The sequence below is a fragment of the Xyrauchen texanus genome, chromosome 9 (assembly GCF_025860055.1).
Source record: "Xyrauchen texanus isolate HMW12.3.18 chromosome 9, RBS_HiC_50CHRs, whole genome shotgun sequence".
Taxonomy (NCBI): domain Eukaryota; kingdom Metazoa; phylum Chordata; class Actinopteri; order Cypriniformes; family Catostomidae; genus Xyrauchen; species Xyrauchen texanus.
Window position 1 is genome coordinate 35,600,221 of NC_068284.1, and position 26,937 is coordinate 35,627,157.

General features: G+C 38.1%; 1 protein-coding gene across 1 annotated transcript in view; it reads left to right on the forward strand.

Annotated features, from left to right (window-relative positions):
* Positions 1–9,100: 9,100 nt before the first annotated feature.
* The window catches only part of LOC127648605 (calsyntenin-2-like), a 366,638-nt gene continuing 348,801 nt past the window's right edge, over positions 9,101–26,937 (forward strand). Inside the window, exon 1 of the mRNA XM_052133275.1 lies at positions 9,101–9,327. Within this exon, the coding sequence (XP_051989235.1) occupies positions 9,255–9,327 (73 nt within the window). The 5' untranslated portion in view covers positions 9,101–9,254. The remainder of the gene's footprint in view (positions 9,328–26,937) is intronic.

Genomic DNA, 26,937 nt, shown 5'->3' on the forward strand with positions numbered 1-26,937 from the left:
TCTATTTGTGTTCCGCAGAACATCGAGTCAGAAAAACAACGTTCCCACCTATTGTTCGACAGTGACCACTAGTGGCGAAAATGGGCGTCTGCAGGGGTCAACACATGTAATATGAAACCATCGATTGATGTATTTAATTGGGGTTAACCTCGTCTGCTACAACTGTACTTTTACTGTTTTAGTTCAGGGAGGCTGGCAATGCTAACTTTAGTTTAGTTCAATGTCAAATTATCAGTTCAGTTCTTTATCTAACAAGGCAATTACTTTTCTTGGATCTCTGGGATTGATTCTGAAAACAAGAAGATCTTAATAACACTATTATACATTTGAACACTATTATACATTTGAACACTATTCACTATAAAGTGAACTATATTCATCTAAAGCAGAGCACACGACTTTAGTAATAGCTATTTTTAAATTGTTATTATATACATAAGGACTACAATATACAGTAAACTGTATATCTACCACCCCAATTTTTTGACATTATCAGCCCTTCATGCATTATGCATTACCTTTTTAACATAAATATCCAACCTGCGGGAGAGAGAAAAAGCTCTTTCTAATCACCCTTCAAGGAGACTTTCTGATGCCCTTCAAAGAGGCACTTTGCACAAAACCACCCTAATTATTGCTATTGAAGGGGAAATGGGCTGTTAAGATCCATACAGTGAGGCAGCTCTTGCTAATATGACTAATGTTGTGCCACACTAATGGACTCATATTCTTTATATTACATCATGCAGGTGGTAATGAACACAGTGATATGCATACATTTGCGCAAGTCTTTGTAAGTTCCTAAAATTCAGACAATGGGTCTCTCTCATAAACTGAAAGGCACCATGTTTTCCCTTGAAGATGTCCTTCCTTCACCTCCGCTCTCTTTTCCAAGAATATGAGCAGGACTAGTCCCACAGATTGAGATGAAGGCCTATCTACCTTAAAATGACAACATTAAACAGTAAATTCAAACCACAAATTAAAGGGATATTTCACACCAAAATTAAAATTCTCTCATCATTTACTCACACTCATGCCATCCGTAGTAAAAGTAATCCATCTGACTCCAGTGGTTTAATACATGTCTTCTGAAGCTGTGAAATCCCCTTGTGTGATAAACAGGTCGTTAATTCAATTTGTTTCTCACCCACATGTATTATATTGCTTCTGAAGACATGGATTCACCTATTGGAGTCTTATGAATAAATTTCATGCTGCCTATATGTGATTTTTGAAACTTCAACATGTTCACTTGTTTGTATGTGCCGGCAATGCTGAAATATTATTCTTAAAATCTTTGTTTGTGTTCTGCAGGAACAAGAAAGTAATACACATCTGGGATGCCATGATAGTTGTCACGAATCCTGCCTCTGTAGTTCATTCCACTCACCAACAGAGGGATCCATCAACTGAGTATTGACTTTAACACTCTGAACTCCATTTACCATAATCCCCGTATCTGGCTCTGATTACCTGTTTACCTGTTCCTCATCTACTCAGCTACTTAAGTCACACTCTCACTCGCTATTATTGCGAAATCTTGTTTTGCACTGTTAACAGCTCTGAGCTTTATTTATGATCCTGGACTGTTTACCCTGTCTTGACCCTTTGCTGCCTGCCTACTATTATTTCCATGTTTACCTGGATATTACCTGTGATTGATTGCTGCCTGCCATGACCTCTTGCCTGTTTTGTGACTATCCCTCTGATTTACCTTGGATATTGCTATTGCTGGTGATTGACCCCTGTCTGTCTTTATTACTATGTTTACTGTTAATAAAGCTGCATGGATCTACATGGATCCCAACTCTGCTGACGTCTTTACAGATGACTTTGCCAACAACCGATCCAGCGGCTTTCCTGCAACTCACCACCGAGGTCTCAGCTCAAGCGAGTGTGCAGGCCACTCACCACCAACAACTTGATCGGCTGACATCGCTAACAGAGGAGCTTGTTAAGACTTTACAAAGCCTCTGTTTACCAACATCAAACCCATCAGCTTCATCCAATCCAGTAACTCACCCGGTCTCACCTAGCACATTCACTGCAAACCCACGCCTTGCCTCGCCTTCCCTAAGAAATTCAGTGGACCAAATGTAAGGGATTTCTGCTCCAATGTTCCCTGTTTGTTAACCAGCAACCCGCACCATACCCCACTGATGAGTCTAATTTCCTTTTGTTTGTTCACTGCTTACAGGTAAGGCTTTGGAATGGATTTCAGCGGTGTGGAACAGTGACAGAACCACATTAGCTTGGTTTAGTTTCTTCCTCCAATGATTTTGTGCTGTGATTGAACATCTAGTTGGAGGCAAATATGCCGGGGAACAACTATCTCTTCATCAGGGTAATGCTCCCGCCGCAGAATACACTCTCAACATTCGTACTCTCGCTGCTCAAACCATGTGGGTGGAAGACACTTTGAAGCTGCTGTTTTGGAAGGGACTTAATTTAGAGCTTAAATCAGAGCTGGTATGTCGTGATGAGGGTAAGACTTTGGATCAGTTTATTGACTATACGTGTTGATAATCCCTTCCAAGGACGTAAACCCACAACTCTTGTAACCCATAATAACACTGAATTCAACCCGAGGGATTCTGAACCCATGCACGTTGGACACACCACCTTACATCTATGGAGAGAGATCATCGCTTTCAGCAGCATCTGTGTTTGTACTGTGGTCAAGCTGGACATCAATGGATTTCCTGCCCAGTTTGACCTTCACGCCAGTGATATTTACCTTTGCAGGGAGATCTGTCTCTACCACAGCCATGCTGGACTCTGGGGCAATGGGCAACTTTATTGATGAGAATTTCGCCAGGCTCATAGTATACCACTTAACCTCTGTGACTCTTTCTTGGCAGTGGCGGTGTTAGACGGACGACCGCTTGGTGACTGTCATGTTCATCACACTACCAAAGATATCACACTGCAAGTTGGAGCACTGCATACAGAAACTATTTGCCTATACATCATCCCATCACCTCATTACTCTGTAATTTTAGGTCTACCTTGGCAGCAAAAACACAACCCCCAAATCTCATGGAGCGATCAGCAAATTACCCAGTGGTCCAGTACCTGTATCTCCACTTGCCAAAACCCATCTAGTAGAATTACTAGAGCCGCTGCTGTGCAAGTTGAACCCACTTCAGTTCCTAATCTGCCTCCCGAGTATTCCGACTTGGTTGAACCCTTCAGGAAAGCCAAGACCTCGCAACTACCTCCTCATCGCTCCAGTGATTGTAATAGAAATATAACCTGGTTTCTCACCTTCAAGAGGCAGATTCTTCCCTTTTCTAAACCTGAGTCCGAGGCCATGAAATCATACATTGAGGAGGAACTAGCCAAGGGATTTATCTGACCCTCAACTTCACCTGCATCAGCCAGATTCTTCTTTGTGAGTAAAAAAAGTAGGGCATTGCCCATGTATTGATTATCGTGGTCGCAATGAAATCACTGTAAAGATTTGTTATCCCCTGCATTTGGTTCCAGCTGCCCTTGAACAACTCTGCACTGCCAAGTATTTCACCAAACTCTATCTTCGCAGCTCTTACAATCTCATCTGTATTCGTGAGGGGGACAAGTGGAAGACTGCTTTCTCAGCATGACCACTATGAATACTGGGTCATGACTTTGAGATTAGCCAACAGTCCTTCAGTGTTACCAGGCTTCAGTGATCTACTGAATCAAGGGGTAATCCTATACATCGACATCCTAATCTACTCTAACTCTTATGAGGAGCATGTCAAACATGTCCGGGCTGTTCTACAACGTCTCATTGCCCATCAACTGTATGCCAAGGCTGAGAAATGTGAGTTCCATCAGACCTCAATATAATTTCTTGGATATGTCTGTGGGGGAGTCGTCAACGACATGCTCCTCAGAAGCGAGGCAACTGTGATCAAGCTCATGTCCACCTTCAACGGACTGTCAGGAGACAAGAGGAACAATCCAATCGTCATTGTCGCCCCAATCCTGAATACAACCCCGGTCAGTGGGTCTGGCTTTCTACCTGTGATCTCAGACTTCATCTACCCTGTAAAACACTCAGTCCCAGGTACGTTGGATATTCTCAACCCCACACTCATTGCAGAGTTTCATAGGACTCACCTGCTTAAACTGGCCCCTCGACCCCGAGGAAGGCCGGGGCATTGCCAGCCTCCTCGCATCAGGAGCCTCTCGCAAGGGACAGCTCTGTCATGAATCCCGCCTCTCTAGTTCCTTCCATTCACCACCAGAGGGCTCCATCACCCTAGTATTGACTTTAACACTATGAATTCCATTTTCTATTATCCCTGTATCTGGCTCTGATTACCTGCTCACCTGTTCCTCATCTACTCAGCTTCCTAAGTCACACTCTCACTCGCTTTCATTGCAAAGTCTTGTTTTGCCTTGGCTAACATTTCTGAGCATTATTTGTATTTACTGCCTTTCCTGTGTATGATCCTGGACTGTTTACCCTGTCTTGACCCTTTGCTGCCTGCCTGCCTACTATTATTACCTCGTTTACCTGGATATTGCCTGCCCTGACCTCTTGGCAGGTGGCCAAGAGCTGTTTTGTAACTATCTCTCTGATTTACCTTGGATACTGCTATTGCTGGTGATTGACCCCTGCCTGTCTATATTACTATGTTTACTGTTAACAAAGCTGCACATGGATCCCAACTCAACTGATGTGTTATTACAATGGTGAGAAATGTTCTCAAATTTTTCATTTTTGGTTGAACATTCCTTTAATCAGTAACCTCTGGGATAAAACAGGCCATTGCCATTTAAAGTACAAATGTAATCTTAAGGAGTTTCCAGACAGTAATTACACAGAGATGACTCTATGGTGACCCCTCTTGGGAGGTACATAGTCCTGCCACAGATGCTGTGAACTCTCCAAGGTACTGAACTGTAGGACTCATCAGACGAATGAGCAAATTATGGATTCTAAGTCTGACTGAAGCAAACATGGAAAATAAATAAAATGTGCCTGTGGATGATGCATCACCATTGTGATGGAACCTAGAAGGTTTATTTCTGCAACCGATGAGTTCAGACTTCGTTTGAATAGACTGCTCTCATAAGATTTTAAATAGAATCAAAATTAATTATTTAGAGATCTCCATAATGGCCAAAGCTAAGACACAGTACAGCTTGTTCTGTAGATTATGACAACATTTGCACTGTATAAAAATGTGCCTAAAAAGATCCAAGGGGTTGAAAACCAACTATCTGAAAACAGATATTAAAGGGTAACTAAACACCTGCTCAGAGTCTGACTCCACCCACTAGAAATATTTGAAAATGCAGGAAAAGTGGGCAGACCCCGGCGGGGACAGAGGGAACGAACCGAGTGCGGGGCTGAGCGGGGGGCACCTGAGACTCGTAGTGACGGATTAATTGACAGCTGATGTCAGACTCTATGTTATTATTATTCCTCACACGGTCGCAAGACGACATGTACATGAATCTGGCGTGGTGAGCTGGAACCTGCTACGTCAGCTGTCACCGCTACGTCACGAAGTACCGCAACAGCCAATAGGAAAATTCAACTGCAGTAGTCACCGTTCAACCTGAAGAGGGCAGCACTCAGACGTTTTTACACCATATATTGTAGAATTAAAACACTTTATACACAAATGTCCAAAAAATTACTTGAATCAATGACCAGTACTAATAAAGCCCCATGCTTACAGATCATTAACTAAAAAAAGTTGGTTTAGGGTTTAGTTACCCTTTAACCTGTATGCCATGGTGTAATTTATATGCTGTATTTAGAAAAAGAAAAAAACTCCCTTGACTTGTGATTCTTGGTAGTCTGAATACATCAGAGTTATGGAGAAACCATATATCTGTTATAAACATAGCTAAGTGCTTTCCCAATTTTAGACCACAAGTTAGTTTTAACTCTCTATCATAATGGCTCCTAACTTGTAAAACCAGAAGTAATTTCTTAATGGCATAATCCACATTTTCTAAAATAGACTCTTCATTAGCACAGGATTTATTGTAGGTCTGCAAACAATACTTTGCCTCGGAAAACAGTGAACAGTGTTACCATAGAAGGTTGTAGTTGCTGTTGTTTTCTTGTTGCACTGTTGATGCACTAGTAACCTGCTAGCTCAAGTAATTAAATATTGCACAAAACGTCAGCTTTGTACATCATCCATAAAAAACTGGCAGCTAACCTGCTTTAGGCATTACTGTGAGAAGGTTACTGCTGTGCTCTTCTCTTAGAGAAGTCAGTTCTTTTCCTCTCCTCTCTACACTGTGCTGGGTGTTTAGACTTGCAGATTCCTTGATAAAAGAGCGAATAAGCTTTCACCTAGAGCAAATTTACTCAACAGAACGCATCCCCTGAAATGCAACAAGGCAAACGATTGGAATGAATGAGTGCAAATGTTTTTCCTGATCTATCCGCTGTGCAGGTAAATTAGGTTTCTGGAAGACTGGGGAAATAATATGGCATTTTAAACCACCTCATTTTTTGCAAGCAACTAAAACGATTATCAGAAATTCCCCCGAGCTTTGGGGAAATTGCCATTTAACTAAGAAAAAATAGGAAACAAAATGATTGAAAGAATGAATGTTGGGTTAGAATTTAAAATGGATTGATGTAAAGTTTTTTTTATTTTTGATGATGCTAAATCTTAAAGGCTGACTTTTAACAGATCTTAATCTGAAATAAATGCAGAAATAAATGTTTTGCACATCCTTTATTCCAGTGTTCAATATCTGCATTATTCAAATATCAATCTAGACATTGTATTGTCAATTTTATTATACTTTTTTCAAAGGAAAGTGTTATTTACAGTCTTCAATAATCTTTACAGTGAACCTAGTTAGTGCTCTTGAGAGTAAATTGAGACTGGAAGACCTTCAGTTCATGGTTGAGCTCTCATTAAAAGCTTTTCCAGTCAACCTGGGCACATGGGAAGTTCTCAGAACACACACTCTTTTCCACTGCAGCCAACTAATCTCACTTTACCTGAGGGGAAATCCAGGAAGGGCATGAACCACCATTAGAAATTAAAATGTTTGATCTTGAAGAATACATTCTGCATGTGAATTGGTGGTTTTTACACAAAGGAAGTTGGGATTTAGTAAACATATATTTAATGTATTAGGAGAGATGATTTTCAGAAGCAACAATGTAAAAAAAGGGAATTAATATGGTTTGAAAATTGTCTTACCAAAAATGGATTACAAAACTGCTTTAAATCAATGTGGCTTTAACAAGTATATGCTACCCTAAGAATTTCCCCGGATGAACAAACAAATTCTGATGTCCTAACTTTTAGCATTGCGTAACATTTTTTTCTAGCATTTGATAATCACTCTGCAGCTGTCTATTAGTAAATAGTCTTGTTAGATTTATATTATCTAAAACTGTCTATTATCCGATTAATGGATTGTTAATACTATTTGGGTCTGAAAGACCCTGTAAATATCTCAAAAACATACGTAAAGGAATAGTTCACAGAAAAATGGAAATTCTCTAATCATTTACTCACCTAATGCCATCCCAGATGTGAATGACTTTCTTTCTTCTGTTAAACACAAATGAAGATGTTTTGAAAACTATCTCAGCTCTGGTGGTCCTCACTATGCAAGTGAATGGGTAGCAAAACTTTGAAGTTCCAAAAGCACGTAAAGGCAGAATAAAAGTAATCCATGCGATTCCAGTAGTTAAATCCATGTCTTTAGAAGTGTGGGTGAGAAACATCAATATTTAAGTGCTTTTTTTACCCTCAATCTCAACTTTCACTTTCACATTCTTCTTCTTTTGTTTTTGGAGATTTGCATTCTTTGAGCATATCGCCACCTACAGGGCAGGGAGGAGAATTTATAGTAAAAAATGACAAATATGTATCTGTTTCTCACTCACACCTATCATAAAGCTTATAAAGATATGAATTTAACCACTGGAGTCATATAGACTACTTTTCTGCTGTCTTTGTGTTTTTAGGAGTTTCAAAATGTTGGTATCCAGTCGCTTGCATTGTAAGGACCTACAGTACTGAAATTGTTTCAGCAGATGACAAGATGTCATACACATCTGGGATGGCATGAGGGTGAGTAAATGATGAGAACATTTTCATTTTTGGGTGAACTACCCCTTTAACATTGAACTGTCGGATTGATACTTCACGAGTTTTCTTCATTTAGGATAACCTATGTAAAAAATGTGTTTTACTTGATAACACTTCAACCGTCCTCCTTTAAAAATATTCCATTACTTATGTTTAAGGGATCTAGAGGCCCTAAGTATAAAACATGAATAAATGCAATGCATATTCACATTCAATGATTTCCTGACTGGTGTAGACACTTTGTCACATGTAGCCTACAAGTACTTTCAGTTTGTTTCTCTACAGTGTATTAATGCTGGGGTCAGATATATTAGATAACAGTCACATTTTCTAAAAAGTACATCTCTAGTAAAACAGAGGTATACTGCTTCAATAATATCTGTTCAACATATTTAATATTTATAAAAATTATTTGAAAATAGTATTATTATTTCAACACATTCAGCAATGGGATAGGCTATCTGCTACCCCAAACATAAAGAACGTAAAGTCAATCTCAAAAGAACATTAACACTTGTTATTTTGAATTATTATTAATAATTATTTTTTTTTAGAAACATCGCCAATGCAGAGCATGTATTGATTCTGAGCTATAAAGAAAAAAGAAAACATCACAAAGCTTTTGTTCTTGTTATTCATTTTTAATAAGCAAAGTGCAGCGGTTGCCCTTGTCACTGGATTAAGATAATGAGTAAATGAATAATTAATACATGAGAAGGATATGATTGGATATTATACTGTGTGTTTATCTTGGGCTGAATACGGAAAATTGTATAAAAAGAAAAAACAAAATAGAAATACACAAAGCAATATCTATATCATGTTTCAACATCAAAATACGAATGATTAAATTCACCAACAATGTTTTTCCAAATGCTGCGCGTATATATAAATGCCGTATCATTTGTCAAGATTAATTGCTTTCGGGGAGTGACGTAGCAGCAGCCTGATCCTGAGGTTCTGCCTCGCGCATCTCACAGACACGCAGACAGTGTTCCCGCGTGCGCTCGGACCGCGTCTCGTGCTGCTGGGAGTTTCAATACCGAGACTTCACTTCACCGTCTGCACCTCAAGGACAGATAGACCCAGAGTGGTGGGTTTTTAGTTAAAGTAAAGGAAAGCAGAAGCGGAAGAATTAGGTCATCGCGTTCTGGTCGAAGTGTTTGGCTCATCATGAAGATGTGCTTGATAACGCCGATGCTTTTGCTCGTGCTCTTCGGGCAGTGCAGCAGCCTGGCTGGTAAAGGTAAGGCAGATCGGAAAACTTGGGATCGGTATGACAGGGAACGCCTGGGGTAGTCTATTCTTAGGTCAATGTCTTAGATCAAATGTGATAAATTACAATCACACCATGCAGTTTGTAGATTGCACACCTACAATAAAGGGTGACAGTGACTTGATATGTATCAGGCTGGCACTGAATTTAATTGAATCTGCCCTTATTGAGTGCAAGTTTCTCCCTAACTGTTTTTCAAATGTCCTTCACCCCTTTTCATTTTCTTTATTCGAGTTTAACATGCAAAATGAACCCTCATTTTATACTTTAGGGAGATCAACAGCTAAATGAGATCTCATCAAGGTGACAGATGTTACACCCATTAAAGTAGTGATTATGGTATCAATGTAGGTGTTTTCTTTACTAGAGGGATGATTTGTGTAATAAGACAGTCTGTGATGTCCACATTTAAGTTTGCTCGGTATGTTCCTTAATATAGCATTTCTCCCTTATCAATATTTAATTGACCTTTATGCCACATTTCTACTGATCTATCTGCTTGATCAGTTTAATTTATGATGCTCATAGTAGCTACGTTCCTGTTTAATCTCCTCCATAAAGCTCTATGAGGCGTTCAATGACTGCATAGTCCTTAAAACTTCAAGAGCATATAAAGCCAGAGATTTGCCATAGCTGCCATAGTAAAGCTGTAATATGTTTGTAGGAGCACAAACATTGAGATAAGTGATGTCTCCGGGGCAGTGATGAATATGGAACGTTCAATTATTCGTTAGTGCACATGTGGAATGTCTGTCAGTGGGCCTACCTGCGTGCCCTGGATTACTTTCCTTAGAGGTAATTCACTGGTTTAGATTGGACACTTTCAGTGTAACAGATTAGTGAATCAGGGAATAGGAACCTTGAATATTTGCGTTCCAATCTTATGAATTCTAGCACACCATAACATTTTGAACATGATGAAAAAGTTGAAAATTAAGCTTTATGCACGAAGAGCCTCACAAAGTGAGCAAGGCCATGGAACAGAATAGAATAGCCAGTATCCTGTGTTCCCAGGAACACAAACCGATGACCTTTGTGTTATTAATGCCATCCTCTACCAGTCCAAAAATTTAAGCTCATATCCACAATATGACTCAACACTTAAGTGCTTCCAAGGTTTGACAGCTGAAAAACAACCACAAGTAGGCCTGTCACGATTATTAAATAACCGTCTGAGCACAGTTATTTGCAACACACTCTTATGGCGAAATTGTCAGGATTCGTACAACTTTTCTAAATTTGGCTATTATTTATGATATCGTGCGACTGCACTCTTTTGAATTCTTACGACTTTCACTACAGCCAAAAAATTTTTTATTGCATAATATAATATAAAAAAAAAAATTATATAATATAAATATATATAAAAAAATATTTATATTAGATCATGTTTTTGTTAAAATAAAATTTTGTAAATGTTAAAACTGACAAAAAATAAAGATGACCAAAAAGAGAGACACATTTTAAGTATTTAGAAATATTTCAATATTTAAAACATTATTTTTCAAGTCATTCATATAGTTTTTAAGCCTTAAAAGGAAATCATATACCCCTATTTTATTATTTGATTATTATATTTGAAGTTAAATACTTGACCAAGATATATGACCATTTATATGACAATTAATCGTGAATGTCCTAAAAGAGACAAATAATTGTCAAAGCCCTGAACAGACAATTTAATCATCATAATCTCAATTATTTGTTTGACAATTAATCATCAGTCATTTTTTATAATCATGACAGCCCAAACCACAAACTTGTGATTTCTTCCAGATGGCCTTCAAAACTCTTACCACTCTAAAAAAAAAAGTGAGAAGGACTGTGGCATGGGAGGCATGGTCATGTGTCAGTCTGCGGTGCTCTCTGTCTCTCTCCTCTGATGCTGTGGCGTGGCTCTTAATACTTAATACCCTCTGCCATCACTATAACGAGAGACTGGTGTAAAAGGTCATTGTAAACCAGGTGAAGAGCCTTACTACTCTCTCTCTCCCGTAGACCGACACATGACCACACCCCCCATGCCACAAGGACTTTATCAAAATGACATCAGAAGGCCATTTTAATCTTGAACTCATTATTGCAAAACAGTTTATTTTAGACATATTAATTTAATTGAATTAGACTACTATTAGACTGCTTATTGAGTTTAAAGTGCTTTGATGAGCTCTACAATGTTTTAGTTGTATTGTGCCCTGGATCTAGTAACATTTAGAGATTGACCATTGTTACCAACAAAATGTCAGAGAACATAAAGCTTGGTTTATTGTTGGCAATGCCATGTGTTACTGTGTCATAGATGGAAAGTATTTCTAAACCTTAGAGACTTAGAGGTAGAGTTTTGCATTAGCATGCTGGAGTTCACAAAAGTAAAGGAATAAAACAAAGACAGCAGTGACATAAGGGTAGGTCTGTAAAAGCAGGCTGGGATTTATGTTGGCCTTTTCAGAGAAAGCACAGCCTTATCCCAGAGCCAAATAAATTGGGTTGCTGATCTGGAATAGATGCATAACTTAGGATTTTGTCATGTGACCTAAGAACATAAAGCTTGGGGAAAGCAAAGGCAAAGCTCTTTTGAATCACTTCTGTTGTTCGGAAAGCATGGAGGAGCATTGAAAACACTCTACTAAGTGCTCGAAAACATTCTTTTGTCTTTTGTTTCAAGAGGTCTATCTTTCTTCTTGTCTCTTTTGTCTTAATGTGGTTTCTCAAGGAGCATGCCGATCTTCAAGCCAGAATGCCGTGCAAATGCGAATCTTAATTTAAATGTTAATTACCCAACATGCATCATTAGCGTTGGTGTGATGAGTGGCAGGGAAGGATGGGGGAAAAAGGAAGGGAGGGGACAACAGGAAAGAGCTGAATTGGAGGTGAGATGGGCCCTGTTAGTGGAGCTCTCTCGCCAGCTGGTCAGATGGCACCAGTCTCTCCCAGGGGTCAGCCCTGGCCAATCTGCACAGGAATAACACTGCATGCTCAGCCACACACTTATACACAAACTTAAACAGACACAGTTCCACTCAGATCCACACATGCTCAAACAGCCTCAATCACAAGTTCAGAACAAGTATGCACACACATTATTATACACATGAAAAAGTAATGGGCTACTGTATGTTTCCACAGCAACAGAATAAAAAATATTCTTTCCACTGCTTGTTTACAAAGAAAAACTATTGAAAATCAGCTCAGATGCAGGCAAAAACACATTAGGTGTGAACAGCACCTAACTCATATGTTGGCCCGGGACATTTTTCATTAATTACAAACCCAAACTGCAAACAAAGTTGTTGGGTTTCATCGTGCTTGAGTCGGGTAGCAGACCTCTATAGCAACTTGCCTGAATAATAAAAAAATATCTTTAATTGCACAAACATTTAAAAGTTACTCTGTTGTCCCCTTGTTTTACCCCTTGTTTTACACCGCCACAGCAGTGCAAGAATGCACGGAATGTATGTTTAACCGGACTGCGCGTTGACAATGTGTTGGTCAAGCACTCGCATCAGGCCAAGGATACTTTTGTAAGGTATGTTTCTGACCTTATACAGACATGATTTGATATGCTTCTCTAAGCTGTTGAATGTACGAATGTTGAATTACTTAGAGAGTTACACCTTGAATAACTAAATAAATATAATTTTCCATCCTAAACATGGACTGTGAAGTTACACACATGTGCACAAATGTAAAGGTACAGTACATGCACGAATAGGGACACCTGTGGACACACTCCTGTACAGAAATATACCATATTTTCTGTCCTCAGTGTGACTGATTGGCTGGTGTTATGAGCCTGGTGCTGGTGTTGGAGCACTGAGAACCTTCCTTGCATTTTAGGACCGTTTCTGAGAAATGGGCTAGTCTCTCGGATTCAGTCTCAATTACACTGCTTCGGCTCCCTCTTGGGGAAGAGAGAAAGGGATTCTGGGACATTGTCCTCCAGCTTTCCTTCTAATTGCCTGCACTGGGTGTTGGTGAGCTAACCACTGGCCATGGGTGAACAGAGTGCCCATGGTGAATGGGAATGTGTGTGAGCATGTGAGAGTGTGCATGTCCACATGTTAGCGTGTTAAGACTCATGACACTTCCTCTGTATGATGCATATCTTTTCTTAGAAAAGAATGCAAGCGAATGTGTTTACAATGGTGCACTACAAGATGGATTACTTCCAGTAGACCGCGAGACAGAACTGTTGTTGGGTGAGAGATTGAATGTAGCATAGTCAGAAGGCATTGTGTAGGAATCATGTCCTCCATCTCTTTGAACATTTTCGGCCAGTGTTTTGAAAACACAAGAATTGCCTGAAACATCCACGCCATGCTATTATTAAACAATACATATTGTCTAGCCCTTGCAGCTCTGTCACTTACTGACCTCAGGTTTTTGTGCTCTACTTAATGTGCTGTTCTGAAAAGAACTGCATTGAAACTGAGCATTGAATCAACAGCAACTATTTAGCAGAGACGGACCACTTCTATTACAATGAACAGAAGAAATTGGAATGCCCAACAGTAATTGGATGTAGAAAGGAAGTCCCAACTTACAGCCAGAATTCCCACCTTACAGGTAAAAGAGCCAGTCACCTTAGATACTGACATCACCTGTCAATCAATTTGAGAATGCACATGTGCATTAGCTAAACAAGCTGAGAACATGTTTTTAGCGTAATCTGAGGTAAAGCACAATTTATGATTCCAATATTGGCAATTTTAACGCTGATTTGAAATATGTTCTTTGATCGTAATCTTGACCAACCGTTGTCGAGATTTCGGTGTTCCCCCATTCAAGTAGATATGAGCTGTTCTTGTATGCCGCTTATTTACATAGAAAAATGACCTGAGAAAAATGGCCCGAGAGCATTCCAAAGATGTCTGCCAGTGGACTGACTTGCTAGAAAGACTGTGTTCATGTCCTCCTCTAAGTACACCTTTCCATAGCACTTTTTTTAGGGCAACATCTCCTCAGTATATGCTGCTCTGACCTTTTGCTGTTGTAGGGCAGCACCATACCCCATGTTTCATTAATTTGGACCCAAACCTGGTCTCAGTCAGCTTGCCATTTGTACAACTTGGAGTAAAAGCATTGTTTGATGACCTGCGATGATTGGATCATGCTGCAAACTCCTGGTAGCTCATGGCAGCTCCCTCAGCACCTTAGAAAAAGGCAGCATGCATCACGTCTCATCTTTTCAGCTTGATCCACAGAAATGGTCTCTCTGACCTTCCGTGGTGACATAACTGGCGAGAGAAAGAGCCAATCAGTAGTTTTAATAGAACTCTAAGCTGGATACTGTAAACAACCAGGACTCCCTGCGAAGGTCCAGATCAGAAAGGCCACGCTTTGATAATCTTGCTGAATACAGCCAAGATTTGCAACATAGAGCAGAAGTTTGCAGTGTGCTAGGTCATGGCATACTTCTTATTCGTAAACTTGTTGTTCACGTTATTTTGGTGTAATTTGTTTGTGATATTAAAGTTAACATATTAACATCTGCGATTAATATATGTTTAACGCTGTAATTTTTTTTAAGCCTTTAACACAGGGGTGCCCAATACGTCGATCGCAAAGGCAATGCTGGTAGATCGCACAAAATTGAAATGTACTTTCGTTAAATTTTAATACAAATAAATATAATGTCTTTCCTTCTTTTAGTTTCTGTCTGACTTGCACTTGACCAGTATATATTGACCAGGCGAGGTTTTGTTTATTCAGTTGCCATGACAACTAGGTTTGCGCATACGCGCCTTCCAAGGACTTCTGAGAACAGAGCGCGAAATTTCGATGCTACTGTCTGATTCCATTCAGTGCAAGTTATCAGAATAAGGTAAATGCCCTGGCTATTGTAATCTATTGTGCTGTAGGTGTTTTGGGTTTAGTTTTAAAACTGAATGATATCAACGTTGAACATTATTATATATTTTTTTATTAATTAGAAGATGAATTCATGTGGATACACACAGTAGTCCCAACAAGCATTTTCTTATTTTAAATAAAACTGTGTTTTTTAGTTTGTAGATCTTATTGAGTTGGTCATTTAAAAGTAGATCATCACACAAAAAAGTGTGGGCACCCCTGCTTTAACACATTTACTTCTTGTCCAAAACTGATTTGAATCTTTGGAGCTGATTGGAACTGATTGATTCCGAATCTAAAGTTTAAGGCCACGTCCAAGGAGCTCTAAAATGCCTGGAGAAAGCTAACATTAGGATTCACATTAATTTTAAATGGCAACTGCTCATCTAGCGCAGGGTTTCTCGGAAGTATGGCTGTCAGCCTTATATGTATAATTGTAGGACCCTATGAAATGCGTAAATGTTGTCCACCTAAATTCTGTGTTTTCCATTTTAATTTCTCTGAATTCTGTGTTTAAAGTTGAATTACATTTTATATAAAAAAAAATAATAATTTTAATTGAATGAAAACAGAAAAATTACTTTTCAACATATCATTGCATTATTTTTTATTAAATGAAGAGTGTCAATACTGATCCTCACAGCACAATCCTATACCCAAAATAGGTTAACAATTATTATTTGTTATTATTATTATTTATTATTATTATTATTATGATTATTGTTATTTTTGTCAAATACAGTGCTGCACAGTAGAGCATCACAGTATCAATTAAAAGAGTGATGAAATTCTTGCTTGAGATATTGCTTAAAAATAGTGTCATTATTATTGATATATTATTATTATCATTACTACTACTACATGGAATATTACAATATATTTCTGTAGCATTTTTTTTTTCAATTTCACACACCTAGTGCAGTTAAATTGAGCTTTTGGCAGAAAATCTGATGTTTTTGATGGCTTCACTTCTCACCTCCGGAAAAGCAGTTTGCTATATGGGCTAATGTGCTTATTAATAAACCGCAAAAGGCTATGATTTAATTATATAAATATATTGTTTGCATGTTCTATGCAATTCACAGTGAACAAAGTGATCTGCTCTTTGTTAGGGGTGCCCCAATACTATTTTTTTGAGACCAAGTACGAGTACAGTTTTTTGGTACTTGTCGATACAGAGTATCTTATTTTTTTCTCCTGAACTGCATATCAACAGTTTATTTAAATTTTATCATCAAAATGGTTTTAAATAAATATATAAATTTAAAACATGAAAAAGTATAACAATTCATTTTCAACATGTTGTTATTTTGTTTTTATCAAATGAAGTGCTTTTATTCAGAACCTCACAGTACAATCTAAAATAATAAAGTGATGCACTATAGAGCATCACAGATGTAAGATATTGTTTAAATATAATACAATTACTATTGAATTATTATTATTAGTTAGTAGTAGTAGCATAACAGTGAATATTACATTTCTCTCATACTTTTTCATTTAAATTGAGCTTTTATTTTGGCTGAGCTATTATTTTGATGTGTTTCTGTGTTGTTATAACCAATGAGCTCTGACATTCCCTCTGAGCTTCCCACTCCGGAAGAGCAGGTCACTAGTCACTGAAAGTGATTATTAAACCACAAAGGCTGCTATTTAATTACATAAGTATGTAGTCTGTTTGGCCTTGGGCTACAAAGTGAATTTGCTCTGCTAGATGCTCATGATGGTGTTTTCCCTATACAACAGTTAGTTCCAGTTAAACTATAAATATAAATATAGTTTAAACTATAAATAAATATATAGATTAAACTATATATTTCTATCATTAAATGCAATTTTTGATTTTAATTTGTGCGCTGAATGTTTACGTAATGACAGTCGTATGTCAGATGGTATCTGTTTTTGTTATCGGAGCATTTTTAAGAGTACGAATACCAGTACATGAGCTCTGTATCTGACCCAATACCAGCCGTGGCCTGTGCATTTTAAGCCTAGGCCTTCAGGGCGATTTATGCCATTAAGAAAACACAGTTTCACAATAAATAAGACACCGTATGCCAATCATACATTACGTGGCAGTCAACTATTAATACCAGTTGAAATGTTAAAAACACGTCCACACACGAAAGCCAGAACCAAGGAGGTCTAATACAAAGTAAAAGCTCTCTAATAATATTTGCGAGGGTTCAAATTTAGCTTGCAATAAATTTTGTTTCGTCAGGGTACATGGTTACTTTTCAAGCAGCCTAATTTACTCTTAGAAAACTCCAGCTGTTGCTATAACAATGCAAAAAGCACTTATTAATTTGCTTGAAGTGAAAAACAGTCCCTCAGAACATCTTTCTCAATGGCAACACCAGCAGTGATGACAGCCGACTCGTCAGCAAGATCTAGCGCTCTTCGCTTTAAAATATGTACATCACTTAAAGTGTGATTGCGTCACTTAAGGCCAGCTAGAAGGCCTGAAATGGGACATATCTTAAAAACTACACCACAAGAACAAATAAATCAATCTGATTGGTTGATGAATCTGACAATCTGACTTTAGATGCATATTCACTTACACTGTTGATGGATTCTGTGGAAATTCTGAAGGCCTGACGGGGTGGAGCTCAGACTCACACGCTGCTGTGGCTATGGAGCATGGCTTCGGGCATGCGATTTGAGAAACAGTTGTCACACTTTGCTTGTAAGCATTGAGGAATAAATTGTGATTGGATAATTTTTTTACTTTTTAGGTATTCCTTTGTAGATTAATTAGGAGTGGAAAGCGACTGAAAATACAGTCAATGAGACTGAAAGGATGAAAAAGAAAGCAGAGAAAGCTTTGCTGGCCCTGAGAAATTGCCACTGCCCAATACTGATACCAGTATCGGGACGTCCCTACTCTTTGTCATTAACACACACAGAGCGCACGTGATGTTAATGATGCGGTTAGTGTATAAGCAGTGGTTTCTCACATTCACTTACAGTGGAAGCATGCAGCTCATGCAGACCGTATAGGCTATTTGTTTAATGCAGTCTCAGCCTTTTGTGGTTTAATCATCATACTAGGGCAAATCACCATTTTTATTTGATTAATTGTGCATATATACATTAGTTTCATATCAACATTTTCAAATTCCTTGTTTTATAGTTAATTCTGTTTTTATGATTGGATTCCATGATTCAATGAAAGGCAATGCTGAAATCATGGGGACCTATATGTGCGGATGCATGGACGTGTGGAACTATACGTGTGGAAGTGTGGACGTGACCTAACACTGTTTAGCACTAAATGCTAAATTATGTAAAATATATATATTTTTTAATAAAACTTAGTGTGGAAATTGTTGTTTTATTATTGAAATATTAATTATTAATTATTAATATTTACACAAAGCCCTATTCTTTTGATTTATTTCTGTAAAACAAACAAAAGATCAAAAGTGATTAAACATTTTAATCAACTGACAGCCATAATTTCGGTTTTATTGTTAATCCTGGAGATGTTATGAATGGTTTCTGTGAAACTAAGCAGTGGGAAATCTCAGCTCACCCACAGCATTTCTTCAGAGGTTATGTCACTGTTTGCATGGCTAGCAAACTGTGGTGGATATGCTTTCACAAAATGTCCTTTTCCTTTCTTACAGTTGACAGTGACAGAGAGAGAAAAACAGCCATTTCTACCCTGAAAATAAACCATTACATACAGTAACAATCAAACATTTGATCCCCCCATTTGTGTGGATAGGATCTAAGCGCCATGCCGATCTAATACCCACAGAGCTTCTTATAATTGAGCAGTTGCTGGAGATTCTTGTATCTCGCAGAGGGAACGTGAGACGCAGGTGCTGCCCTTTGTGTTGTTTGGATGCTCTGAAAGAGGTTGGAGTTTTATCTTTGACTCATAAATGACTAAGGAGGATGTTAATGTTGTTGGGTGGAGGAGACACCCGGGCTGTCAAACTGCAGGTGTTTGTTTATGATAGGAGCAGCTGCAGTACCGCCCCTCCTTTCTCCCAGGTGGAAAAGCACAGCGGCGGGGTGCGTGGCTCGTGATCTTTCCTCTCTCTCAAACAAACACACAAGCGGTGACTGTTGGGACTCAAACAGAGATAATGTGAATTCATTTTGCCGGGTAGTTTTAATTACAGCTAGGATCTGCACACATCAGCGTAAAATATTAATGCAGGTGTGATGTCTCTGTATGTATTTCGCTAGATGTGTGTGTGTGGATGTGTGAGAAGCTGTAGGATTTTGGGGAGAGAGAGAGAGAGAGAGAGCTGAGAGCACACTGGCATAAAGAGAGATGAAAAAGAGACAGCCACTATCCATCTGAGTGTTTTCATACGTTTGGCGCCTGTCAGATGACTGTGCTGACTGAAGCTGAAATCAATAGTGCATGCCACGGGCCTCTTGCCACTGCTGCACGAATAAAAATGCTATGCCATGCAACAAAGGCACAACCAGAGTGGGAGTGGCTGTATTTGGCTGCATGATGTGTGTGTGTGTGTGTGTGTGTTGTATATGATACATCTTTGAACTCAACAATAAATATTTTATTCTGGAGGCCCAGTCAGACCAGTTGCAACAAATTTCTTTAAGAAAAAGTTAAGAAAACCCTTTGTGATAATACACTTACAATTGTAACTAAGGGTTTCGTAACTTTGATTTGGGATTTGTTGCAAGGGGGCACATATTTTTACATATATACTATAAATATATATATATATATATATGTTAAATTTACACTCACTGAGCAATTTGTCAAGAACACCATGGTTCCCTGTGTGGTCTTCTGCTGTTGTAGCCCATCCGTCTAAAAGTTTGATGTGTTGTGCATTCACTGTTTTTTTTGTTGTTGCCATTTTGGACCAACTATTGACCTAAAGACATAGACTGTGGCAACTCAAAACAAACACAAAGACAATATTAAGCTTTATTTAACGAATCAAATAGCTTTCAGCAGTGTTTGATGTAATGGCAAGTGATTTTCTTGAACCAAATTAGCAATTTAGCATGATTACTCAAGGATAAGGTGTTGGAGTGATGGCTGCTGGAAATGGGGCCTGTCTAGATTTGAACAAAAATGAGACATTAGTAATGTCCTGACTATACATTGTGATCAGTGGAATGCCACTTTGGTGAATTAGAGTACCAATTTCCTTCCGAAACAGCAAAATCTGTACATTATTCCAAACTTTCGGCTGCCAGTGCATGTCAGAAAAAGATCAATTTATATTGTTCATAAAACATGAAAAAGCAAAACAAAAATATTGTATACAAGACTAAAACCTGTATGACTTTTTAATTTATTTTATTTTATTTTGAGGAACACAAAGTGGCAGTTACACAGTATGTTAGTCTCAGTCCCCATTGACTTTAATTGCAACTTTTTTCATACAAAGAAAGTGAATGGTGACCGAGGCTGTCATATTTTTTGTGTTCCATGCTATAAAGAAAGTCTTATACAGGTTTGGAACAATATGAGGGTACATAAATAATGACAGAATTTACATTTATGGGTGTATTTCTTTAATACACTTTTGCTGGAAAATTATGGCATATGGTATATTAATCAAAATATTACTGATTTGGCCCCACCTGTTTGTTTTGAGGCAGAGTGAGGTACTACAGGTGGGAACAGAGATGCCCAGAGAGAAAAGGAAGTGGAAGCTTGTCCTCATGAAAGTAGTTATTAATTTTCATGGTGCGTCTCGCAGTTAAAGGCATTATCTTTCCCTCTCGCCTGCAGTGATACACTTGATTCACTTTAACTGTGCCTGTTAAAATATGGTCTACTTCATCAGATGAACAGAAATAAAGAGGAAGAAAGGGACGAAAAGATTAAAGGAAAAAAATGGGGGAAATTCTCAGCATCTGAGCCGAAAATGGAGCTGTCAGTCAGCCCTTTCATTCTTGCCCTCAGAACATTCACTAACAATTCCAAACCCCTCAACTTTGTTCCCCCTTTCCATCACACTCTTTGTTCTTTTCTTTGTATTTTGGTGTTGTATTTACTGTGTGGCAGTTTTTGTGAGAGTAAGAAGGGGTTTTTAGAGAGATCTCAGCCAGAATCCAAAATAAGTACTCCACAAGTGCCAAATGCCAATTAAATTGGACTTATTTGATGAGCAAATAAAAGAGTTACTGGTAGTATAACTATTCGTTCTGACTCCAGTCAGGCTTCTTAAGCAACCAATTGGCCCAGTTGATAGGGTGGGTAGAGTCATGCTGGGTTATAATGTGGTTCTCGCTCTCGATGGAGCACTCAGTGAATTGTGCGTGGATGCCGCAGAGAATAGCACCTCCACATGGGCTAGGTCTTCGTGGCAATGCGCTCAACAAGCCACGTGAAAAGATGTGTGGATTGACTGTTTCAGACACGGAGGCAACTGAAATTTGTCCTCCGCCACCCGGATTGAGGGGAGTCACTATGCCACCACGAGGTCCTAGAGTGCATTAGGATTTGGGCATTCAAAATTGGGCAGAAAATGGGAGAAAACCACAAATACAAGCTCTTCATTCGATTCGATTTTGATTAAATTTGATTCTGGTTAATATTGATATATTATTATGGGGGCCCAGGCAAGCAATATTCTCACAAGATTAATATTTGCTGCTACTGAATTTAAGGTATGGGTAGGTTTAGAAGGAGGGTTAGGGGTCTGAGTTAGGTTTTGGGTTGGGCTAGGGTTAGATTTAGAGTTAGAGGTAAGGTTATCAGTGTAACTACAAATGAAATTAAATGCAGGTACTTTTAAATTTAAAATGCAGCAACACTTATGTATATAATAAGTACATTATATGAAATACTTAAGTACATAGTAGTTAAAGACACCTAATATAATGTGATTTAAACCTGGATTAATTTTGTTGTATTGTGGCTTATTTCTGTGTTTTCAGCTTTTATTTGCGTTGCTAGTTTTGTTGTGTTCTTTGCACTATTTAAATGAATTCTGATTTGTAGAACACAAGTTAAAATGATACTATCTCTTTAAAAAATAACAGCAGTTCAGGGAGCTTCTGACAGAGGTGTTTCAGCTGAGTGCACATTAAAGAAAGTGGAGTCCAAGAAAGTGGCTGAAATTGGAATTAAATGTTTATTTTTTGTTGTTGTTGATCAACAATTGACTGTAAAGAGCAGAAAGGCTATAAAAAAAATAGTATTCACTGACAAATGGATTGGGTGGATCTCGTCTTTGGATAAGCATAACACAGAATGAGCCAAATCAAACTTTTACTCTCAACGCGCAGTGAAAGAATTTTGGTGCTAAAGTACTTTGCCAATATACTAAATCACTGGTGAGTGAAATCTGAAAATGTACCAGCCAATGGCTAATCCCAAAACTGTGTAGTTGCATAGCACAAAATTTTGTTTCATAAGCAAGTGATTGTCTTGAATTGTAGACAGTTGCCACATTGAGTAAAAGATCAATCTTATCACCATTCACTTTCAATTCATCATTTATTCATAAAATAAAAAGTAAGTGAGTGACTGAGGCTAACATTCTGTCACATCTGCCGTTGTGTGCCTTCTTTTTCCTGACGACTCCAAAACATTCTCCTAATTTTTATGGAACGCATGAGCTAAAACAGAGAGAGATCTAAAGCAATCGAGTGATGCCTAGGGCTTGGCTGAAGGGTCGTAAGTCACAGAGAGTGACAGTCCCAACAGAGGCTGATGATCTCTGTTGGTGAAATACGGAGAATGGCTCAATGAATCCTCTGGACCCCTTACAGATGCCAGGCTTGAGTTATTGCTAACCTTACATGGCCTTTACCCACCATCACAATGTGTGTCAGAGCAAGACATTGACCATCACTCTCCAATATTATTTGGACTTATTACCTGTTTGAACTGGAGGGACAGATAGACAGTAATATTTATGTTGGGACATAAAGGACATTTAATGAGGAACACAATTCTGTTTATAACTCAATGACCCATGAGCAAATAACTTTGCAGTGCTAGATGCTCATCTGCTGAAAAGACATATGAACTTCCATGCTGGTTTAGGCTGGCTTATGCTAGTTTGGGCCTGGTCTGGCTGGTGGACCAGCATAGCCAATTGATTCACATGAAACCTGTCAAATGTCCTGGTTTAACCCCAAATCAATAAAAAATTTGAAAGTATATTTTACATAATGTGAATAAAGCCCACATTTAGGATGGGGCTTAAAGAACCATTAAGATTTTTTTTTTAGTTTTTTTGCATGGTGACAATTTTCTGGACATGTAAGCATTACTGTAATATATTTGGACCTTTACTTTTACTATTCCCATTGTTTTCAATTATAATTCTCATTACTGTTACACAGTAAAATAAAAGGCAAATATGAAAGGTAGTACCAAGGTAATACTACTTTGTTGTATAAATACTACACCGTTGAAATAATATCTCTTTTTACATTGCGGTGATGAGAACATCATAATGACTAGGGGTGTGCAGCGATGCCATTTTCTGTGTCTGTACATGTTTCTATGGCAACATTATCTGTATCTGTGATATTACAGGATGTGGGCGGGGTTTAAACTAGAAGTGCACAAAGAGTAAATGAAAGGTCAATTTTAAATGTAACCCTATTCCATTTACATTTTTCATATTTAAAATATGCCTTGTATAGTTCATACAGTTATTTATCCTTTTATAATAATACAATTCTTTTTATTATTATTATATTTAGGCTAATTCAATTATTTCTTTTTCTTACCAGTAAAAGCTGAATCTGTGTTGTCAACTGTGGATAGATACTGAATTATTATAAGATTATATTTGTTTTACCCTATGCAATAGTAATTAAAAAAAAAAAAATTCCAGTTACATTAGATTTTTTTCCTCATTGCAAATCTGGTGAAGCCCTGTCAACTAACCGGTCATAAATATTGAACTGTTTCTCACCCACACATATCATATTGCTTCTGAACACATGGGTTTAAACCTCTGGAGTCTTATGGATCACTTTTAAATAAGACTATACTTGTGAAGCAACAGAAATAATAATTTTTTGTTTATATACATAGTAGAGAGAGTGGAAAGGAGGTGAAATGGAGAAGACGTCAGGTTTCAAACCACTGTTTTCCACTTGAGCATAAAGGCTCATTGTGTCCACAGCTTCACTAAATTTAACCGTACAGAAATGTTGTAAAGGACTTTGATGAGGTGCCTGACATCCTCTTTGCTTCCTTTTGATCTTACTTTGTCTGTAAGGGGCAAAGTGAGCTGCACTTCATGAACTTAAGACCAGCTGCTCCTCTTACAGGCGTTGCTGATGCTTTTCAGTGCTGCTTGGCATGAAGGTTTTTGGTGCTGACACAGAGCTTCTTTCTAACTCGCCTGTCTTTCTACAGTCTGAGTCATTATCTCTCCAAAGCCCTCTTTTCCTCCTCCTCTCCTCAGCGAAAGCGTTGTGTGCAAGGCTTGCGGGGAAAAAGAGCACAGGCCTAATTGAATTTTGGAATAATCTGTTGCCATGCCACTCTCTTTTGGATCACAGGTACCCTTTATTTCCTCACTGCTGTCCATGGGACTCGGATATGGTCACACTGTTTTCATGTCAAACAACTGGTTTCATTAATTTTTTTGTCATTTATGCCACAAAAGATCTGCATAGAACAACCTTGCAATAAGGTTGTGGTTACAACTCTGTTTAAAAAGAGATCAGTAGTGCTTATCTTTCAGACTAGCACTATTAATATTAAACCTGCCTGTACCAGAATGGAAATTCATCAGGGTGTGTAGAACAACTCTGTAACAAGGCTTAGGTTACCAATGGTTGTATATGAAAGTTTTAGTATTGTTTTTCTTTCTAATCCAACTAATTCTGGCTCAGACTTTCTGTTTTGGTAAATATTCACTGGCTGCTGTACCTCAGGGTTAACCCGCAGGGATCTGCTGTGACTCTCACCAGCATCGCCCCAGAGACAACAGGAATACGAAAACAGCACAAATGTGTGTGTTGCAGTCTCAGTGCTTGTGTGTGTTATGTCCCTATACACACTCCCCCTGTGTGCTCATTACTCATGTTTGGAGCTGGATTGTCCCTGTCTGAACACCTGTGCCAGTGTGCTGGAGGCTACCAGATGAATGTTTGTGAGGCAGTCCAGTCTCCTCTCCTCTCCTCTCCTAAAAGTGCTGTTGTGGAACAACAGTTTAGTAATTGTATCAGGTGGTATTACTATGGTACTTTGATACAAACTATGATATTGTTTGAATTATCATATTTAAATACCAAGGGATTCATATGACACTGTAAATTACTTCAAAGAATACTATGGGATTCATATAATATGTTTAGTAATAATATTTGATATTCACATCCTATGACTCGATCGGTGATCAGTAATTTGGCAGATCGCATAAACCGATCACTCGTGTTGCAAAAGACGTGCGGCTCCTTTAACACTTCAGCAACATGGCATCATGAAGTGTGGGGAATGATGGCATAGTGTTGTAAGACAACAAACTTGATTCAGCAGTTAAGAATGATGCAGTGGGAGAGCTATGGTGAATATGAAAAGCTTTTGTATCTTACTGTTAATATGGTGTTTCACACACGACAAGGCAAAGGGAAAACAGCACGAGCTGTGAAACGGCCCTTATCGTTCATGGCGGCAGCTTCTCAATCTCTGCCGGTCATAGGTTTCTCAGTAATAACGCGAGTTACAAGATGTGGTGTAATTCAAACATTTTTATTAAATATCTCCCGAGTCCAGAAACATGCGCTCTTTCTCTGCTTTACTATCATCTTTTGCCCTCATGAGAGAGTGCATGATCCCCTCATTAAAGTTCAAGCAGCAACAATTGAAAAATTAACTATTAATACAATCATCCAACAAATGAAAAAGCAGGGAAGGAATGTATTAATATAATGTTTCTTTATGCAATATTAAGATACCACAATATAATGTATTAAATATAATGCAAATATCTGAATAAAAAAATAATAAAAATATATGTGTATAAAAATAATGCAAAAATAAAACAAGGAATAATAATAATTATATGAAATAATGACAACAAATCAATAGCCAGAAATATCACATTAAGTGTAATTGCACCTATGAGTTAGCAGGGTATTCAGTTTGACACAAAGCTATTTATCTTACTATATTACCTTAATATAGATAAGATTTTGTTAGCCTATACTTGATTTAAAGTATTTTTATAAAACGCTTTTTTAATAAGCTTTTTAAACTTTTTAAACTGTTTTTGTCAGCAAAAACATTGCAAAGTGATATTACTCGGAAGAACAAAATTAAATTAATAGTGACAGTGTGCAGAAAGCTCACATATAGCCAGTTATATCAGATATCCTGACAAAAGGTGAAATGATTGAGTATCGGCCGATCAGGTGACAAGAAGATCGGTGACCGGTATCGGCTGTAAAAGTCCTGATCGGAGCATCCGTAATATTCTTGACAAGTCCACTAATGAACATGCTTCTATTTTGCATTTTTATAATGTCATACCATTTTTTTTCCCCACACAAATTATATTATGAGCATAACCATTTGAGTTCCATTAAGTTCAACTCTAATAAAATTAACATACATTTATGTATCAGAGGATTAGCTCAGTCAACATTTCCTTATTCATCTCCGCCTATTTCACAGCTCTTACATCCTGCAGAAAGGTGTTGTAAGTTCTTTGGAGGATAGTACATGTTTTTAGTCATCTCTTGCTCTTTCTGTAAAATCTCTCTCTTGTTTCACTCTTTCCCCCCTTCTCTGTTGCTCACTTT